This window comes from Osmerus eperlanus, chromosome 24, assembly GCF_963692335.1.
Source record: "Osmerus eperlanus chromosome 24, fOsmEpe2.1, whole genome shotgun sequence".
Lineage (NCBI taxonomy): Eukaryota > Metazoa > Chordata > Actinopteri > Osmeriformes > Osmeridae > Osmerus > Osmerus eperlanus.
Window position 1 is genome coordinate 1,286,133 of NC_085041.1, and position 17,947 is coordinate 1,304,079.

At 47.1% G+C, this 17,947-nt stretch overlaps 2 protein-coding genes and 1 long non-coding RNA gene across 7 annotated transcripts; all 3 read left to right on the top strand.

The window, feature by feature from the left end:
- The first annotated feature begins 73 nt into the window (after window positions 1-73).
- On the top strand, window positions 74-11,733 carry LOC134011019 (protein sel-1 homolog 3). Of its 5 annotated transcripts, none has more exons than XR_009928369.1 (25): window positions 74-223; window positions 603-759; window positions 1,116-1,242; window positions 1,770-1,891; window positions 2,120-2,235; window positions 2,516-2,580; window positions 2,703-2,826; window positions 3,221-3,341; window positions 3,581-3,721; window positions 3,870-4,072; window positions 4,338-4,517; window positions 4,760-4,882; window positions 4,993-5,130; window positions 5,282-5,344; window positions 5,583-5,759; window positions 5,941-6,068; window positions 6,995-7,078; window positions 7,277-7,358; window positions 7,709-7,784; window positions 7,994-8,106; window positions 9,192-9,313; window positions 9,395-9,456; window positions 9,595-9,700; window positions 9,854-9,917; window positions 10,403-10,479. XR_009928369.1 is itself a non-coding variant. In XM_062450415.1 (25 exons), exons 1-24 carry the CDS (start codon window positions 161-163, stop codon window positions 10,654-10,656), a joined length of 2,949 nt encoding a protein of 982 aa, XP_062306399.1. In that variant the 5' UTR covers window positions 74-160; the 3' UTR covers window positions 10,657-10,683; window positions 10,744-11,733. The 5 variants fall into 5 exon arrangements, 4 of the variants coding, with proteins under 4 accessions (XP_062306399.1, XP_062306398.1, XP_062306402.1 ...); XM_062450415.1 differs by lacking the exon at window positions 9,395-9,456 and adding an exon at window positions 10,744-11,733 and having other exon boundaries at window positions 10,403-10,683; XM_062450414.1 differs by lacking the exon at window positions 9,395-9,456 and having other exon boundaries at window positions 10,403-11,733.
- A 335-nt stretch (window positions 11,734-12,068) lies between these two features.
- tax1bp3 (Tax1 (human T-cell leukemia virus type I) binding protein 3) lies at window positions 12,069-16,007 on the top strand. The gene is made up of 4 exons (XM_062450420.1): window positions 12,069-12,276; window positions 13,359-13,478; window positions 13,993-14,070; window positions 14,353-16,007. Exons 1-4 carry the CDS (start codon window positions 12,238-12,240, stop codon window positions 14,485-14,487), a joined length of 372 nt encoding a protein of 123 aa, XP_062306404.1. The 5' UTR covers window positions 12,069-12,237; the 3' UTR covers window positions 14,488-16,007.
- Window positions 16,008-16,274: 267 nt separating this feature from the next.
- Window positions 16,275-17,574, top strand: LOC134011399 (uncharacterized). Its single transcript, XR_009928422.1, has 3 exons — window positions 16,275-16,407; window positions 16,658-16,828; window positions 17,422-17,574. It is a non-coding gene; the product is annotated as an uncharacterized LOC134011399 (long non-coding RNA).
- The last annotated feature ends 373 nt before the right edge of the window (window positions 17,575-17,947 follow it).

Genomic DNA, 17,947 nt, shown 5'->3' on the forward strand with positions numbered 1-17,947 from the left:
TGCACCTATAGAACATTGCAGAACAAAGGGAGAACTTGCCACTGGGCACTTTTAGCTACTATAGTTGCAACACCAGTGATACTGGTTTGGTGACAGGTTTCCGACATGACTATTTACCCAACAGGTGACTACAACACAAACGTCCCGGACTCATCAGAAAATGACACATATTCTCGTCTTAAAACTTTTTAAGTATGCCATCGCCGCTGTCGCACTGTCACTGGTAAGGAAATATCTGATTAATGTAGTGTTAATTGTAATTTAATGTCTAGTCCAATACTTCAGTTTCCTGTGAATAATTTGAATACCTCAGTTGGGTTTGGTGCAGTAGCCCACAGTAGCCTGCGATCGCCATGTTTTTAAATATCAATACTGTTAGACGCAAGATTTGACTAAGCATATAGCGCGGGTATATACACACTGTTCCGCTTACCAAATAGTAAAATTGTGCAAATAGTCGACAGGTTTATCAGGTAATACCTATCAATCACTTTGTTTAGATATGTGTGTGTGTGTACGAGTGTGTGTGTGTGTGTGTGTAACTGTGTGTGAGGTGGGCCAGGTCAACACACCGTCCCCTAACCTGCTCCACGTCTCCCTAGCAGGGCTCGTCTTCGCTGGAGAGAACCTCCAGGGAGCTCCCAGTCTTACCCCCCTCAGACCGGCTCACCATGCCCCACACGAGGACTCCCTCCTGGGGTGCTGAGCTGCTCTGGAGGCTGGAGGGAGCCAGGCACTACCAGTGTCCACATGAGTCAGGTCAGCTCTACGTTTTATATTTGATTCTTTTAGCAGACACATATCTAGAGCGACACACATAACAAACAGTGCCAGTAGAAAGTACAGAGGAACCCATCAGGGGTCTGAAGTGGATCGTTGTACATCGGATTTCAGCTCCAGTCGATTCTGTGTGTGATCTGTGATGAAGCAGTCTGTTCCCCTAAGGGTTATAAAACCTTGTGTTACATCGTTAATTGCGTCAGAGAATACATTATTTATAGAGCACGGGGTATTGATTGGGCAAGGATGAAGAGCTGCTCTGGCCTCACCCACCAGCAGCCCTGAAGTCTGGAACCAGGAGCAGTGATGTCAGAGGCTGTTGTTTTGATTTCTAGCCACGGTGGACATGCTGATGTTCCCTCTGGCGAGCACGGGCGAGAATTTCGGAGTGGTGCGCACGTTTGTCCCGTTCTCCAACCGGGAGCTGGAGAGAGAGCGCCTCCGAGCCGTGGAGCGACCCAGGTGAGGGGGGCGCCTCCCGGCCTACCTGTCCATGAACCCTAACACCTCTGGTGTCTCGTACCAAGATGACGCTTCTAAAGTTACTCAGAGGAGGAAGACTGCTGATGACTCAGTTATAGGGTTAGGGCTATATCTTTGTTCACCAGCTTCTACCTCACCACCAGAGGGTAGCTCAGTTGACTGCAGATCAAGAGGTTGCAGGTTCAAATCCCCTAAATGTACTATACAAGGCTGTTGAGGAAAGAGTCCAGGAAATGAACATGTTATCCTTCTCTGTCAGAGCTGCCTGGCCTCTCCAGAGTGTTCCGTTAGGGGACGTGTCTGTGAGGTGTCTGTTTCAGCGCTCACAGCTCACCTCACTTCCATTTCTCACTTCAGCCAAGCATCACATACACTCTCACACACACAGACACACACACACACACACTGCCAGGCCTCCTGGAGAGCGGCTTTGAAAAGCTGACGGCGGTCAACTCAACCTCATTCCCAGGTAGCCAGGTAGTTAATCCATCTGTCGCTGTTTCCAGGGCGACGGTGTCTGTGTGGGTGTACCTGCTGAGTGGGTGTCTCTTGAAGCTGTGTGGCATCATCCATCATGTTGACAGCAACAACACGTACCAGTCCCCTCTCATCCAACTCTCCAGCACAGGTGAGGCTCTCCAGCACAGGTGAGGCTTGTCTGGGTCTGTACCTGGCTGGGTCTGTACCTGGCTGGGTCTGTACCTGGCTGGGTCTGTACCTGGCTGGGTGTGGGGCCCCTTTAAGCACTGTTAGCATGTAGATGCACAAGTCAATATTAGTTCTGGCTGGCACTATTTTCCACCTGTGCTTGCACACGTTCATTCATGTATGAGTGTTGTTGTGATGTGCTGCTCAGGGAATATAGTGGTCCAGGTCCGCTTGGCTCGGGGAGAAGACAAGGCCTTCAGGTCCCACACGGCTCTGCCTCTCAGAACCTGGACTAGACTGGACTTCTACATCCAAGACTCCAAGGTACCACGCATCCACATCCACCACACATCCACACCACATCCACACCACATCCACACCACATCCATTCCCACACCACATCCATTACACACCCACATCCACACCACATCCACACCACATCCATTACACACCCACATCCACACCACATCCACACCACATCCATTCCCACACCACATCCATTACACACCCACATCCACACCACACCACACCCACCAGGCAGCTGTACCTTTTCCCCAGGTAGCTGTTGTCATTGGTGAGCTCAAACTGTGTTCTGTGACTTCAGGTGACCTTGGAAGTAACAGCCGTGTCCACAGCAGGGGAAATAGAAAGTCACACACACGTTTATGAGTAAGTAATTAATAATATATATTTTTATTTTTATTTTTATGCGGGGGGGGGGGGTGAGTACATTGTAACAAGCTCATGCTATTTATGGACTTTTAAGTGCAACTTTTTAAATGTATTTTCAGTTTCAACAGTAGCATACATTATAATGACACCAGCGGATACTTTGTGATTGGAGGAAGCATGTACATCCCTGGTATCACAGGCTACTTTGGACCAATAAAATACTACCGTATTGGGACTGACAAGGTGCAGTACATAATGCACCCAACTATAATATTTATAATTTAGAGTAATCATGTTGTCTTTGTATAAAATATTTAAACCAAACATCCTGTTCACCCACAACTAAACAAAGATGAAATACAATAGATGGTTAAAAGGGAGTCAGGTGGCTGAGCGGTGAGGGAGTCGGGCTGAAGGTTGCCAGTTCGATTCCCGGTCATGCCAACTGACGTTGTGTCCTTGGGCAAGGCACTTCACCCTACTTGCCTCGGGGGGAATGTCCCTGTACTTACTGTAAGTCGCTCTGGATAAGAGCGTCTGCTAAATGACTAAATGTAAAAGACAGTGTGTTCACCAGTACAGGTGAGTGGAAGGGCTCAGGCAGGTGTTACGACAGCAGGTGTTGTTGTCGTTGCAGGTGGTTAACCCTCTATGTCAGACGTCGCTGGCTCTGGACCGCGCACACAGGAAGTACGAGGTCACCAGGGGATTCACTGCTGCTCTCCTCCACCATCTGACAGATCACATGTTCATGACGGGTGAGGAGGCAGGACTCTCTAAAAACCTGAATTTACAAGACACAGGTGGAGCCACTAACACTGAACACAGGGAATGAGACACTCGGGCAGGAAAAACACTAACCCAGGCTGGAGTAGCCTACGGCCGTGGGCATGACGGTGTCTGGTACCTGCCCGGCGCCCGGTCTGGCCCTGGCTCAGCAAGCTCAGCTGCTCACCTGTGGGTCATCTCCCTCTGAGAACGTTTGTGTGTTTCACAGCTTCCTGCCCCTGTTACTTTGTTGGATTGTGGAACCGGTTTGGACAGAAGGTGTGTTTACAGAGCTGGGAGTGGGAGACACAGAAGGAATACAGAGACTTCATGAGATTCCTCTCCTCTCATCACAACAACCTGCTTACAGGTACCTCACTGGTGCAGAACTCCACATTCAGAAGGTTTTACAGTACCTCACTGTACCTAACAATACCTCCTTACCCACAGGACAATGATTACATGTTAAATTCACATACATGCTAGTTACAGTACATGTGTGTCACGTGTGTCTGCAGGGTCCTGGACTAGGAGTCTGGGCAGGAAGCTATTTGAGCATGTAGTGACCCAGCTGTCTGCTTGGTGGCGCTCTCACCCAGACACCCCCTCCTCCCTGCTGACTCTCCTCCAGGTGTCCTCGTGCTCAGGACACCACCAGGCCTCGCTTCTCCTGGCCGCCCTGCACCTGTCTGGGCTGGGCGGGGCAGGGGACCCCCTGCAGGTACCCAGGAACACAGTTTGCTAGAGCAGGGTTCTCCAATCCTGGTGCTCGATTCAAATGAATGGGTTGTTATCAAGCTCTGTGGAAGCCGGGTAATGACCCTTCATTTGAATCAGGTTGTGAATGTTGTGACTTGTGTGAATATAGCGAGGCAACAACTGACTAAACGTATAAAACCAACTTATACAATAACAAAGAGGTGCCTTGTGAGCCCTGAGGTGTCTACATCCTCTGATTTGACCTCTGTATGACCTTTGACCCCCAGGCTCAGGTGTTAAGCCTGATGGGGGCATCAGGAGACGAGCGTCTGTGTCTCATGCACCTGGGCTACAAGCACAGCCAGGGCCTGGACGGGTTCCCCAGGGACCTGGGCGTAGCCTGCTCCTACTACACCAACGCCGGGGCTCAGACCGTACTGGACCACGGCAGGGCTTTGGAGACAGAGGTGTTACACACACTTTACAGATCTATTTTTCAAGAGCTAGCGTCATGGCCAAGAGAAAGGCAGCAGCATCTTCACAGTTACAAACACAACAATATAAACAAATAAAAAGTTACAAGTATAAATCAAAAAGCTGCAAACACGAGTTAAACCCCCTTACAGGACCATACACGTGCGAGGTGTTGGTGGGACGTTCTGGTTTGGCTTCCACACCTGTTGACGGCCGTTCTGTTCTGCTCTCACAGCAATACATCATCGAGCATGTGCATCTGAGCGTCCAGGAAGAGATTGACAGGCTGACCCACCAATCAGGAGACTCCTTCCAGTTTCTCCAGTTCAACGCTGAGAGGGGAGATGTAGAATCTCAGGTTAAATTACAGATATAATATTCTAACATTAATAATATATTTTATAAAAAATATATTCCTGTTCTGGCAACATAACATCAATTTAGAAATGTGCTCTTGACTTTCTGCAGAAATTCCTGGCCAAGATTTTATTTGGACGAAACGGTGCCACAAAGGACGTAGCGAGCGCCCTGCGATGGTACAAGACGAGCGCCATGGAAATGAAGGACCCCTCGTCCATGTATGACTACTCTGTCCTCCTGCTCAAGGTCAGACTGTGCCCTACCACACATGCATCTTACTGAACTTTTTTTCATCTTACTGAAGTTTTAACTGTGTGTGTGTGTGTGTGTGTGTGTGTGTGTGTGTGTGTGTGTGTGTGCGCGTGTGAACATGTGTGTTTGATCGTGGCTCATGCAGGGACAAGGAGTGAAAAGGAACAAAACTCTGGGGCTTCAACTGATGGAGAAAGCCGCTGCCATGGTAACGAAACATTTCACCCCCCCCCTGCCCCCCCCACACAGTTTCACATCTAATAAGACTGAAAACTGAAAAGAAATACAGCAGAACATCAAAGATCAGTCCCGGTTCTAGCGCTAAACAAAAATAACTCTACTTTCACTATACAAGTAAACTGTACTGTACTAGGATCCATCTGTGCTACTTTCACTATACAAGTAAACTGTACTGTACTAGGATCCATCTGTGCTCGGCTCCCCAGGGCTGTGCTGAAGCGCTGAACGGGCTGGGCTGGTACCACGGGGAGGTGCTGAGGAACCACAGCTCTGCTGCTCTCTACTTCCAGCAGGCCGCACACAACGGGAGTGCCAACGCCATGCACAACCTGGGCATCTATCACCTGAGCGGGCATCTGCCAGGTAGCCCACAGAGGAACGAGGTACCTCATATAACAGTCATGTTGAAAGTAATGTCATGTATTGTCGTCGTGTAAAGTTAGCGAGGTTGTTGTTGTCGTTGTGTAAAGTTAGCGAGGTTGTTGTCATCGTGTAAAGTTAGCGAGGTTGTTGTTGTTGTTGTGTAAAGTTAGCGAGGTTGTTGTTGTTGTCGTTGACGACAAGACGGCGGCGTTCCTCCTCTTCCTGAACGCTTCGGCGTTCGGCCACGTGGAGGCAGCGGTCCAAGCGGCGTGGTACCTGTCCACCGGACACCTGCCCGGCGTGTCCAAGGACGAGGAGAAGGCCGTAATGTAAGTACCCCCCCGCTCTCTCTCTCTCCCCCCCGCTCTCTCCCTCCACCTCTCTCTCTCTCCCGCTCTCTCTCTCTCCCCCCCGCCCCTCTCTCTCTCCCTCCACCTCTCTCTCTCTCCCCCCGCTCTCTCTCTCTCTCTCCCTCCACCTCTCTCTCCCCCCACCTCTCTCTCTCCCCCCGCTCTCTCTCTCTCCCCCCCGCCCACCTCTCTCTCTCTCCCTCCACCTCTCTCTCTCCCGCTCTCTCTCTCTCCCCCCCGCCCCTCTCTCTCTCCCCCCGCTCTCTCTCTCTCCCTCCACCTCTCTCCCCCCCACCTCTCTCTCTCTCCTTGTCTCTTTCTGTCTTTTCTCTCTCTGCTTTCTCTCTTTCTGTTTCTCTCCCCCCCCTCTCTCTCCCCCCCCGCTCTCTCTCTCTCCCCCCCGCTCTCTCTCCCCCCACCTCTCTCTCCCCCCCGCCTGTCTCTCTCTCCCCCCACCTCTCTCTCCCCCCACCTCTCTCTCCCCCCACCTCTCTCTACCCCCCGCCTGTCTCTCTCTCCCCCCCACCTCTCTCTCACTCCTATTTGCTCCTCTAAATGTTACCCCACAGCAAGGCAGGTCCGCCTCAGACAATGACGAGGCCTGATTCAGAAAACAGCACCTGCCAGTTGCACGTCTATAAATAAACCTCTCTGTCATTGTGTTTGGGCAGTTCAGTGTGAAGGCCTCAGATAGGACGCCAGACCGGGTCAGGAGCGACCCTGTTCCAGAACGATAATAATAAACACACTGTAGTCACAATAATCTTCTGGGCTTTAAAACAAACTGCAGGTCTTGAGACTAATTGTGTGTTCAGTTCGTGCTTGAGCTACCAGATTTAACGAGGTGAATCAGTGCTAATCTCCCTCGGAAAGACATATGTCATTTACTAAAGCTTCTCTCGCAGCATGCTGAAGACGGTGTGTGAGAAGAACGGCTTTCTGGGATATGTAGTCCAAGCTGCGCTCCAGGCTTACCTACAGGGCTCCATGTGAGAAACTGCAATTCAAATCTTCTCCTTTCGTTCAGTTTGACTGATATTTAATCTGATGTGTGGGTGGGTGTGTGCTTGCTTGCATGCATTGTGACGATTGTTTGTGAGTATTGTGTGTATGTATGGATGGCTTTGCATGTATTGTGATTGTGTGTGTGTGTATATATGTGTGTGACTGTGTGTGTCTGTTCTAAGGACCGAGGCCCTGGTGAAATATGTACTCGCTGCTGAAACTGGTTTGGGCGTAGCTCAAAACAATGCTGCTTACCTGTGTGAGGTGAGTTGCCTGTTCCTCAGGTCAGACCGGGTCAGACCAGACTAGCGCACTAGCTCCAGCACACCTGAATCAAATGAGTCGTTATCTAGCTCTGTAGAAGCCTGCTAACGACCATTCATTTGAATCAGGTGTGTTGGAGCAGGGAAACATCTAAAACATGCAGGACAGGTGGTACTTGAGGACAGGGTTAAGAACCACTGATCTAAAACATGCAGGACAGGTGGTACTTGAGGACAGGGTTAAGAACCACTGATCTAAAACACGCAGGACATGTGGAAAACCACTTATATGCATGATGTTCAGTGTTAGTAGCGATGTTCATCATGTAGCTGTCACAACCCTCTGTGCAGGGGCTGGGGGAGAACTATGACTGCCAGTGGAGGTACCACAACTACTCCACCCTGAACCACAACCCCCACCCATCTGGTGACTAACTACTCCTCCACACTTACTGCTGTTCAACATTATAAAATGGGAAACTCAAATCAAGCATTCTATATGTGTCTCTCTCTCTGTCTATATATGTCTATGTCTCTCTCTCTCTCTGTCTCTCTCTCTCTGTCTATATATGTCTATGTCTCTCTCTCTGTCTCTCTCTCTCTGTCTATATATGTCTATGTCTCTCTCTCTCTCAGGCCTGCTAAAGATGGGAGATTTGTTCTACCATGGTGGGCCCGGGGTCGTGACCCCTGACGTGGTCCAGGCCATATCTCTGTACACCAGGGCCGGCTTGGCAGGCAGCTCCCAGGTCAGTCTCCCTCTCTCCCCCCTCTGTCTCTCTCTTCCCTCTCTCTGGTCCCTCTCTCGCTTCCGTCTCTCTCTCTGTCTCTCTCTGTCTCTCTCTCTCTCTCTCTCTCTCTCTCTCTCTGTCTCGCTCTCTCTTCCCTCTCTCTGTCTCTCTGTCTCTCTCTCTCTCTCTCTCTGGTCTCTCTGTGTCCGTCTCTATCCCCCTCTCTCTTCTTGTCTCGATCGATCTATCACCACTAGAGCTGTTATCTCTTTCATTACCTTCCCTCTCTCCCACTTCTATATTTACACCAATTGACCCTCCCAGACAGTTCATTTCTATAATACACAGTGCTGTCTAGGACCCAGCACTCAGGAGTCCACCGTCACACTCATGGTTCTCCTCCTCCTTCTCGCTCACTCCTCATCCTCCCCCCTCCTCCCCCTCCTCTCCCTCCTCCTCCCCCTCCCCCTCCTCCTCCTCCTCCTCCTCCTCCCCCCTCCTCCTCCTCCTCCTCTCCCTCCCCCCCTCCTCCCCCTCCTCTCCCTCCTCCTCCCCCCTCCTCCTCCTTCCTCCTCCTCTCCCTCCTCCCCCTCCTCTCCCTCCTCCTCCCCCCTCCTCCTCCTCTCCCTCCCCCCCCTCCTCCCCCTCCTCTCCCTCCTCCTCCCCCCTCCTCCTCCTCCCCCTCCTCTCCCTCCTCCTCCCCCCTCCTCCCCCTCCTCTCCCTCCTCCTCCCCCCTCCTCCTCCCCCTCCTCTCCCTCATCCTCCCCCCTCCTCCTCCTCCTCTCCCTCATCCTCCCCCCTCCTCCCCCTCCTCTCCCTCCTCCTCCCCCCTCCTCCTCCTCCTCCTCCTCCTCCTCTCTCTCCCCCCCTCCTCCCCCTCCTCCTCCTCCTCCCCCCTCCTCCTCCTCCTCCTCCTCCTCCTCCTCTCCCTCCCCCCCTCCTCCCCCTCCTCTCCCTCATCCTCCCCCCTCCTCCCCCTCCTCTCCCTCAACCTCCCCCTCCTCTCCCTCATCCTCCTCCCCCTCATCCTCCCCCCCTCCTCCTCCTCCTCTCCCTCATCCTCCCCCCTCCTCCCCCTCCTCCTCCTCCTCCTCCTCCCCAGGGGTTTTATAATCTGGCCGTGGTGGTGCTGGAGGGTCATGCTGTTCCAGGCCGGCTCCAGAGGCAGGTGAATGTGTCTCAGCAGGATGACCAGGAGGCTGTGGTGGTGAAGCTGCTGCTAAGGTACCCCCTCCCTCCCCCTCTCTCTCTCTCTTTTACAGAATGGTTTTAATGAAATTAAAGGTCTTAATTTCACCTCCCAAGACTGCAGACGGGCACTATAGATATCCTATACCTCAGGCTGGAGACAATGCTGGAGCTTCACGGTGTGTGTGTGTGGTGTGTGTAGAGGTATAGTGTGTATAGTGGATAGTGTGTATTGAATGTGTATTGAGTGCAGTTGACTGCTGTGTTTGTGTACAGTGTGTGGTTTGTGTGTATGAGTGTGTGGCGTGTCTCCTCAGATGTGTGCAGGAGGAGGAGGTGCTGCCCTGCGCTCTGCTCCTGCTGGCTCTCCAGATGGGACGAGCCTGGAGATCGCTGACTCAGGACCCCATCCAGCTCTCATTAGTAGCTATCCTCTCTGCCTCCCTGCCTCCCTGCCCCCCTGCCTCTCCCTCCCTGCCTCCCTCCCTCTCTGCATTAGTCACTTCACTGGGCTCTTCTTCTGTTCTGTAAGTGCATGTGAAGTCCTCTAATGTTCTTCCTGGTTCTGGTCGACAGGCTTATGCGTCTGTAGTCTCAGCCCTCATCGCTCTGATTGGAGGCCTCATGCAAGCTGTTCTTGGTAAGTCATTGATATTAGCCTCTAATATTGATGGCTTCTAATGGTGTCAGTCTCTAATGTTGTTGGCCTATAATGTTGTCGGCCTCTAATGGTGTCAGCCTCAAATTATGTTGGCCTCTTATGTTGTCAGCCTCTAATGATGTTGGCAAGGCTGTAGTTTTAGCCTCTAATGTAAGTCACTTATTAGCAATGTCATGAACATGTCATGCATTTACTCACTTATGCCACAAGGTGGCAGGATTGTCACAATCATCTCATCACAATCACAATGGTCATTGTCCTACTCTCTATTATGTCAATTATAATTATTTTAATGACATTTCAAATGAAGTCTAAAGACTGTTAAAAGATTCCTCTGCCCAGTATTTCCAATGTTGTCTTTTAAATTTGATTGCTGATTACTTTATTTAGAGGTATCTCTAATGACAGCTTGTGGATGAGATTACCGCCAACAGTTGACCAGTGAATAATATTTCAATCTTCAGATCGACTTCCCAGCAACCAGAACACCAGTGACCTCACAATGGCGGAGAGGGCTGTCAGTCAAACTGCGGCCAATGGGAACGGGACACAAGATGACACGGTCAGGAGAGAAGTCGGAAGTTCCGTAAGGGTCCGCCGGGCTGGGATTCGAAGGAGGCGTGACCAGAGGTTCCAACAGACCATAGACTGGGCGGTCAGCACATCAGGGGTTTGTCTGATCACCCTGGCAACGCTGCTGCTTTACCAGCACCTGTGACAGAGCTGCTGGATACACAGGAAACACCTCAGACAGGAAGAAAACACCTCAAACAGGAAGTGACCGCCTCAGACAGGAAGGAAACACCTCAAACAGGAAGTGACCGCCTCAGACAGGAAGGAAACACCTCAGACAGGAAGGAAACACCTCAAACAGTAAGTGAACACCTCAGACCTCAGGTGTTTCCATGTGGTGTGATATGGATGGATTTTCTGTAACATATGTAATAGAAACTGTTATTGGTCTTTTGCTAAATAAAAGGCAAAATGTAAGAAGAACAAGACAAATCAACTGATTTCATGTTATGGTCAACATTCCTAAAATTAGTATTAATGGTCACCTATACAGTCATAAGAAGATTGGTGATGCGGCCTTTGTCATTTACGCCCCCAAACTATGGAACACATTACCCATAAATATTAGGGAAGCAAACACGCTAGGCATTTTCAAAAGACAGCTTAAAACCTATCTTTTTACCAAAGCATTTAACTAATTTGATCTCAGATGGGTTTCATTACTTTTATTAGTTGTATTATTATTTTTATTGATTTTTGGATTCCCGCAAAGATTGCGGCCTGTGTTTAGTTAAATTTTATTTATATTATGAAGTCTCTCAATGGTAGGCGACACTGTAGGTAGGCTTACTTAAGCTAAGTTCTCTCAAAATGTTTGTTCAAACATTAGCAACGCAATCTTCTCAAAAGAGCGACGCCTGTTTTTCTGCTACAATATAACTTCAGAGAAGAGTTAGGCTAGCTCTAGCCTACAACATTTGGGAAACCACAAAGACTGTGGCTCGAGATACCGCAAAGACTGTGGCTCGAGATACCGCAAAGACTGTGGCTCGAGATACCGCAAAGACTGCGGCTTGTAATCAAAAGGCTTGAGCAACATAGGTTCTGGACTGCTTTGCAAAAGGTCTGAGATTGTTCTGGATTACCGCAAAGACTGCGGTCTGTGTTCAGAGGGGTTTTATTACTTCTAATATTGTTTTCATTGATTTTATGTAAAGCACTTTGAGCTGCAATTCTTGTATGAAACCGGCTATATAAATAAAGTCTTATTATTATTATTATATACACTCAATTTCATTGCTTATTGATCTAAACAATCTGCTTTCTCTTGCTTGACTTGGTTTAACCCACATGAGGTCTAAATCAGATATACACACTCGGTTTAAAAGCAGTTCCCCTGGCTGGCTACATCTTTATCTGTGGGCTACACCCATAGACATATAACCCCTTCCGTGTTGCAGGACTTTAGCATCCATGACGAGTCAAAGTTAATATTCGTTTTGTAACTATCGGTAGCGTGGCCTGGCGGATCTTCTATGTTCGAACGGTTCTATCACTGCATTCTCGGCAACTCCACCCTTCCATGCTAAGCTGTTAATCAAAACACACCAACCCACTGTTTTTGGAGTGGCGGAATGACATCATTAAGGTTTCTACATGTCAGGAATCATCATGTTACTCATGCGTTAACAAAGGAAGTTTGTTACTCCTAGAAGAACTAGCATTTCTGATTAGTAAACTGTACGAATCCGGCAGCAAGATTCAGAACCCAGGTTTCTCCGAGACAATGTCGTTCATCCCTGGACAGCCAGTGACGGCAGTTGTGGTAAGTTTGGAAGTCTGGTTACTGTCTGAACTATCCAACGATGAGAAGCCCACCTCAAGCCAGCTAAAGAGATCTACTGGCTATGTCCTAAAACTGTCTTAATTGTCAATCGCAATTTAAGCTGTAACATGTTACAACAACCTCACTAAGCTTGTTTTTCTTATAACGATGTAAAACGATAGCCGTTAGGCTAGGCAACAAAGGGGTGTGTAAGCAACCAGGGGTGTAGAAAATGTTGTAGGCTAGAGCTAGCCTAACTCTTCTCTGAAGTTATATTGTAGCATAAAAACAGGCGTCGCTATTTTGAGAAGATTGCGTTGCTAATGTTTGAACGAACTGTATTATAGATAGCTTAAGTACCTACAGTGTCGCCTACCATTGAGAGCAACTATGTCAACTATGTCAACTATAACAGTATGAGCTAGCTAGGTAAGCGCTAGTTTGGTTTTTGAGCTGGAAGCAAACATCAAGCTATGAAACCGAACTGCTTGAAGACAACAGGGCGTCACCGACTCACCTACCACCTTCTAATGGTGATAAGAGTTTAAATCCCGAGTTTGTATGACTGTTGACAGTATAGTGCCCATGGTGCAGCCGGTGATTAATATCAGTTCATTCCTTTTACATATAATTTGTTCTTAATCGCATAAACACAGTTACTTCCAAATTATATCCCAACCGGCAAAAACAAATTTCAGGGACGTTTTTCAGTCTTCTAGCTAGCTTATTTGCCACATTTACCATGCACATTCTTGCTTTTATAATCTGTTCCACTTATTCTATTTTGTGGAGCCCCGCCCTGATATTATTATGATAGACGGAGATGGTCTTGCTCAATAGTCTAGCTAGCTGCTATGACCTCAAAACGCCCTGTTTATACCAAACTTTATCAATCAGCAGCTGTAAACTGTTTCATCCAGGCACTATCATAAACATCTTTAAAGCTATCCTTTGCACTTACGGTCAACCACACTTACTGTTGTCTTGGGCAAAATCTTAATAGGAAAACATGACTTCTTGACCCCCAAAGTCTGTATTTGTGTGTGTGTGTGTGTGTGTGTGTGTGTGTGTGTTTGTTACAGCAACGTATTGAAATACACAAGCTGCGCCAAGGTGAGCACCTAATCCTGGGCTTCAGTATTGGAGGAGGGATTGACCAGGACTCTGGACAGAACCCCTTCTCTGAGGACAAAACAGACAAGGTAGGAGGCCCAGGAGGAACCCCAGGGCCTGGACAGGACACACCATGAGTCTCTAGAGCAGGAGGTAGAAGAGATGGACCTGTGTTCGATTTTCTCGCTTCCATGGCCAACTCAATGGCAGTTGTAGGGTTCCAGCTAACAAGGCCAAGCTAAGTGAACGAGGCACACCTGTTTGGAGCTGTTCTTCCTGAGCTGTGGGATGTTTCAGCGAGCTGTAGAGAAACTCCTGTAGGCAGAAGAAGACAGGCAAGCCCCGCACATCAGCTGCCCCATAAGTCAAACAGAACACACCCAATCAGGAAGCTGACTGATTAGTGACCAAACATGGGCTTGTTCCCCCACTGCAAAATCAATCCGTAACGAGGGATATTGTAGACTGTCTGATGTATGAGGTGCATTTGGTTTAAACCTGGAGCAAAACACATCTTTCTTTGTCAGTTTTAGCTGTGTGGTTAGGTTATCCAGTGGCCTCAGATGTGGTGTGTGAACTTGTGTGTGTGTGTGACGCCCTCAGGGTATATACGTGACCCGCGTGTCGCCGGGGGGACCAGCGGAAGTGGCTGGATTGATGATGGGAGACAAAATCATGCAGGTATTAAACAAGCCTGAGGGAATACATATCTATTATACACCTACATACATACTGAATACATGCAGGTCCTGCAAACAGTGACTTTACCGCTGCACCGCCACTAGATGGCACTGTTCACTACAAGTCATACTGAATGTTAAACTCAAGCCCTGTTAGTGGTTCAAAACATTCCGATTAAATGACTGCATAATGTGAGGCAAGAAAATGTACAATTTGAATTGTTAACTCTGTCTTTCTGTTGTGTGTGTGTGCGCGCGTGTGTGTGTGTCACCCGTACTCCAGGTGAACGGCTGGGACATGACCATGGTGACCCATGACCAGGCGAGGAAGAGACTGACGAAGAAGAAGGAGGATGTGGTGAGGCTGCTGGTGACCAGGAAGTCTCTGGAGGAAGCAGTCAGACACTCCATGATGTAAACAACCACAACACCAGGTCTGGAACACACGAGCAGTTCAACACTACAGGGTGTGTTGAGTTCAATTCAGTCCATTCAGGAAACAAATTAAAAAGTGCCCTCAAGACCGGATATATCTTAAGCCTTTCCTCTTAACATCCTAATTGAATGTCAATTGGTCAGATTGAGTGCTGTCCAGTAGCATTGACACATGCTGTCTGAATGGGTGCCAAATTGACTAATGGTCAATGATGGAATATTTTCAAGGCATTCATGCACCCCTACATCCTGGGTTCGTGATGGTTCTGAACCCATCTTGATGACACCATTACAGCCCAACATCAGCCATCCTCTACTATACTGTCTAAGATACCGGCTGTCAAGTCTTTATCATCACCAGTAACTTCATATTTCAGCACGGAAAACTACACTAAACACTATCTAATCATGTTAGGTTTGTTCTGATTCATCTTGTATCACAATTTTTATGTCGGTATTTTCATAAGCCAAAGGACAGGGAAATGCCAAGAAACCTTTTTTATTTTTTTGTTATTTTGTTTCCTTTTTTGCATGTTTTTTATTGTGGTGTACAACATCCAGTGGTTAACACATGGACTGTATTTGATCACGCTTGTAATCTACCTGTGTATGGATATCCAAGATTTCATGTAGAATCTATAATAAAATGTTTGAGAATAGCAAACATGTGTTAGGGATTTAACACTACCTTGTGTTTTTAGGAACCAGCAATTATTCAATTTTTTCAGTACATTAGAAGGTTTCTTTACCACAATATTGTCTTCATTGTGCACAAGTATCAAGCACAACCAAACTGCTTTCTGTGTGTCTTCTGATCGACTGTTCATCATTTTTCTGCCAAATACCAACATCTCAGAACCAGATGTTCACTGTAGCATCTAAAACAACACATTTTTAGTTCCTCACTGGAATATGTTGGACAGAGGTTGACCTTTTGTATGTTTATTGACTGATAGAAACAGCTGCAATATTACTCTTGTAAATGCACCACTAACTCTACTGTCACCAATAGAGAGAGGATTTCCAGAGGTTTCCTATAACTGTTCCTGTTCTATAAGGTGTTGAGCAGAAACTGGCCTCACTCGCCTCTAACTAACTCTTCCTGCCTCACAGCAATATGTCTGCAGTGCACTACCCTGTTCCTATTTAAATCAGCAAAGAGGCATTAGGAAAGTTGTAATGCAGATTATAGTGGTACCTTTTGTATTAACACTCTTAGACTTTTTGTACGACATACCCATGTATTGTTTGAGTTTGTGTCGAAAGACTAGCCTATCAATTCCACACCCAGCTGGTTATTATAAAACCACACATATTGCCTTGAATTGCCTTTTTTGTTGTATATATAAAGGCAGTTTCTTAAGGTGTAATAACTATTATATGTCATTGCTCTCCCTAACTATGAAAACTACAGGGGGGACTGAAACATATACTTTGACCATTTTGGCAGTTGATTGTATAATCTGAATGTCCTTGAAAATAAATCAAAATATTTGTGGTAAACCTTTTGTTTTCTGTGTGCATATAAACATCTGTGTGCTTGTACATTTTTGAAAGAAACTGTTATGTTATGTGAGACAGTTTGGTTTTCCCTCTACTATACAGAAACAGCTGGTGTCGCATGTTTGAAAGTAATCAACTGACATTTCAATGATCTGTGTAAATGTTGAAAATGACACATAATGAGCCTACAAATCCCAATCAGAGAAATCTGGATTGATCTGGAATACCCGTCCACATCTCTCCAGTCCAAACAGCATCTTCACAGAGTGTGTTCTCTCACATCTGCCGTTACGAAACGCCACAGATGTGGTACATTATCATTGCTAATCCTCTTTCTAATTATAGATGTGCTATTAGCAGCTCTGATGTGGTGTACAGATCTCTGTACCGCTAACAACAGGTGAGCTGTTTATTTTATTTTTTACTGTCCAAAGCTTTTTGTTGTCCAAAAATACCACACAGACTCACACAAGGGGGTGATCGATTCCGGGTGCGGCTTATCTAAAAGTCTCTTGAGAAATAATTGATGAGGCAAATGTGTGTGCGTGCATGAATATGGGCGCGCACGTGTGTGTGTGTGTGAGCGAAAGAGAGACAGATGACACCGAGATCATAGTTAAAAGTTGTGTCATTATTTTTGGTCCTTTCAGACGGAAGCATGCTCCACTCACCCGGGGGCACCTGTGGAGTTGGTTATGCAGGGCAGCGGCTGTACTCATGGAATACAGCTCTCCGACAACACCCGCCAGCTCCTCCAGAGGCAGGTCCACACCAAACCAGTTTGACTGCCGTCCTGTACACAACACGTTGCTTGTTGCTAGGTAACCGTTAGCCTGCTATAGCTGGTTCTAACAAGAGAATTACTACCCTGCCTAACTCTGCTCCCTAGAGAGCCAACCCTGTGTACAGTAGTAGCCTACTACTCACACCCACGCCATGCAGTCTTACAGTGACTACACTGGATTAGCATCTTTCCTTCAATGTCCCTGTTTTATACAGTAAATTAAGCACAATGTAATAAATGATGGCCAAAATATGGTAGTTAATGGAAGATAATGTTGACTATCTTATGTTGACTGTTGCCAAATTGGGCTTTGTGAAAGGAATATCTAATGACGTATTCCTGATGGCAAATTAGGCTACTTTACAAGATTTATTCTTGTTGCATGCATGGTTAAATGTTTACAAACCATAGCATGCTGAACAAGAACAATTTTCAATGACCAAATTAGTCATAAAGTATAAAGTAACTCATCCAATTGAATGGATGGAATTTCATACAACCAACTGCACAGATATTACCCAGGAGGTGATATAGCTGTGTTTCTGCAGGCAAATGAATAATTACTCTGCTAAACATGGATCATGCATGTACACCTCCCACGTCAATGCTTGTGTGCTTCTGTTTCCATAGAGATGCAATCTGTTCCCATCACGTTCACTGGAGACCCAACACACTGGAAACATGGAAAGCTTTCAATTCTTTGTTTTTTCTTGAGATGAATCTAAAATGGTGTCCAAGTGTGTAAGGGCATGGTTGAAAGATGGAACCATCACTGTGTGTGCATGTGGGTGTATAGATTCAGCATCATGATATTGAAAATGTTATCAATGAGAGTAAACTCTTTACATACTTAATCACTTAATATAAATGACGTCCAAAATACAAAGCTGCATTTACAGACATGTTTTCTGTTACCATGCACGGTTCTGAGCTAATCATAGATGTTATTTACGTGGCTGGCTTGGTGGTTATGGTTATTTTTATTTTATGGAGATCTGGGACTTGATATGAAAGTAGTTTATAATGTCACATTCACGGAATACTTGAGGAGGTTCCACTTCCTGTATCAACTCTTATCCTCAGAACACCCCTTGGTTTAACATGGAGTTGAGGAATCTGCACACGTACAGTCCTGGATTTCTTCCTATTCTGAAGT

What these genes read in the sequence shown, in the direction of transcription:
- LOC134011019 (XM_062450414.1), top strand. Translation starts at nt 161, where the DNA reads ATGACACATATTCTCGTCTTAAAACTTTTTAAGTATGCCATCGCCGCT. An exon ending in CCAGTGTCCACATGAGTCAG is followed by an intron (nt 760 to 1,115) that starts GTCAGCTCTACG and finishes TTTGATTTCTAG; the next exon opens with CCACGGTGGACATGCTGATG. An exon ending in AGTCACACACACGTTTATGA is followed by an intron (nt 2,581 to 2,702) that starts GTAAGTAATTAA and finishes ATGTATTTTCAG; the next exon opens with TTTCAACAGTAGCATACATT.
- tax1bp3 (XM_062450420.1), top strand. Translation starts at nt 12,238, where the DNA reads ATGTCGTTCATCCCTGGACAGCCAGTGACGGCAGTTGTG. An exon ending in CTGAGGACAAAACAGACAAG is followed by an intron (nt 13,479 to 13,992) that starts GTAGGAGGCCCA and finishes TGACGCCCTCAG; the next exon opens with GGTATATACGTGACCCGCGT. An exon ending in TGGGAGACAAAATCATGCAG is followed by an intron (nt 14,071 to 14,352) that starts GTATTAAACAAG and finishes CCCGTACTCCAG; the next exon opens with GTGAACGGCTGGGACATGAC.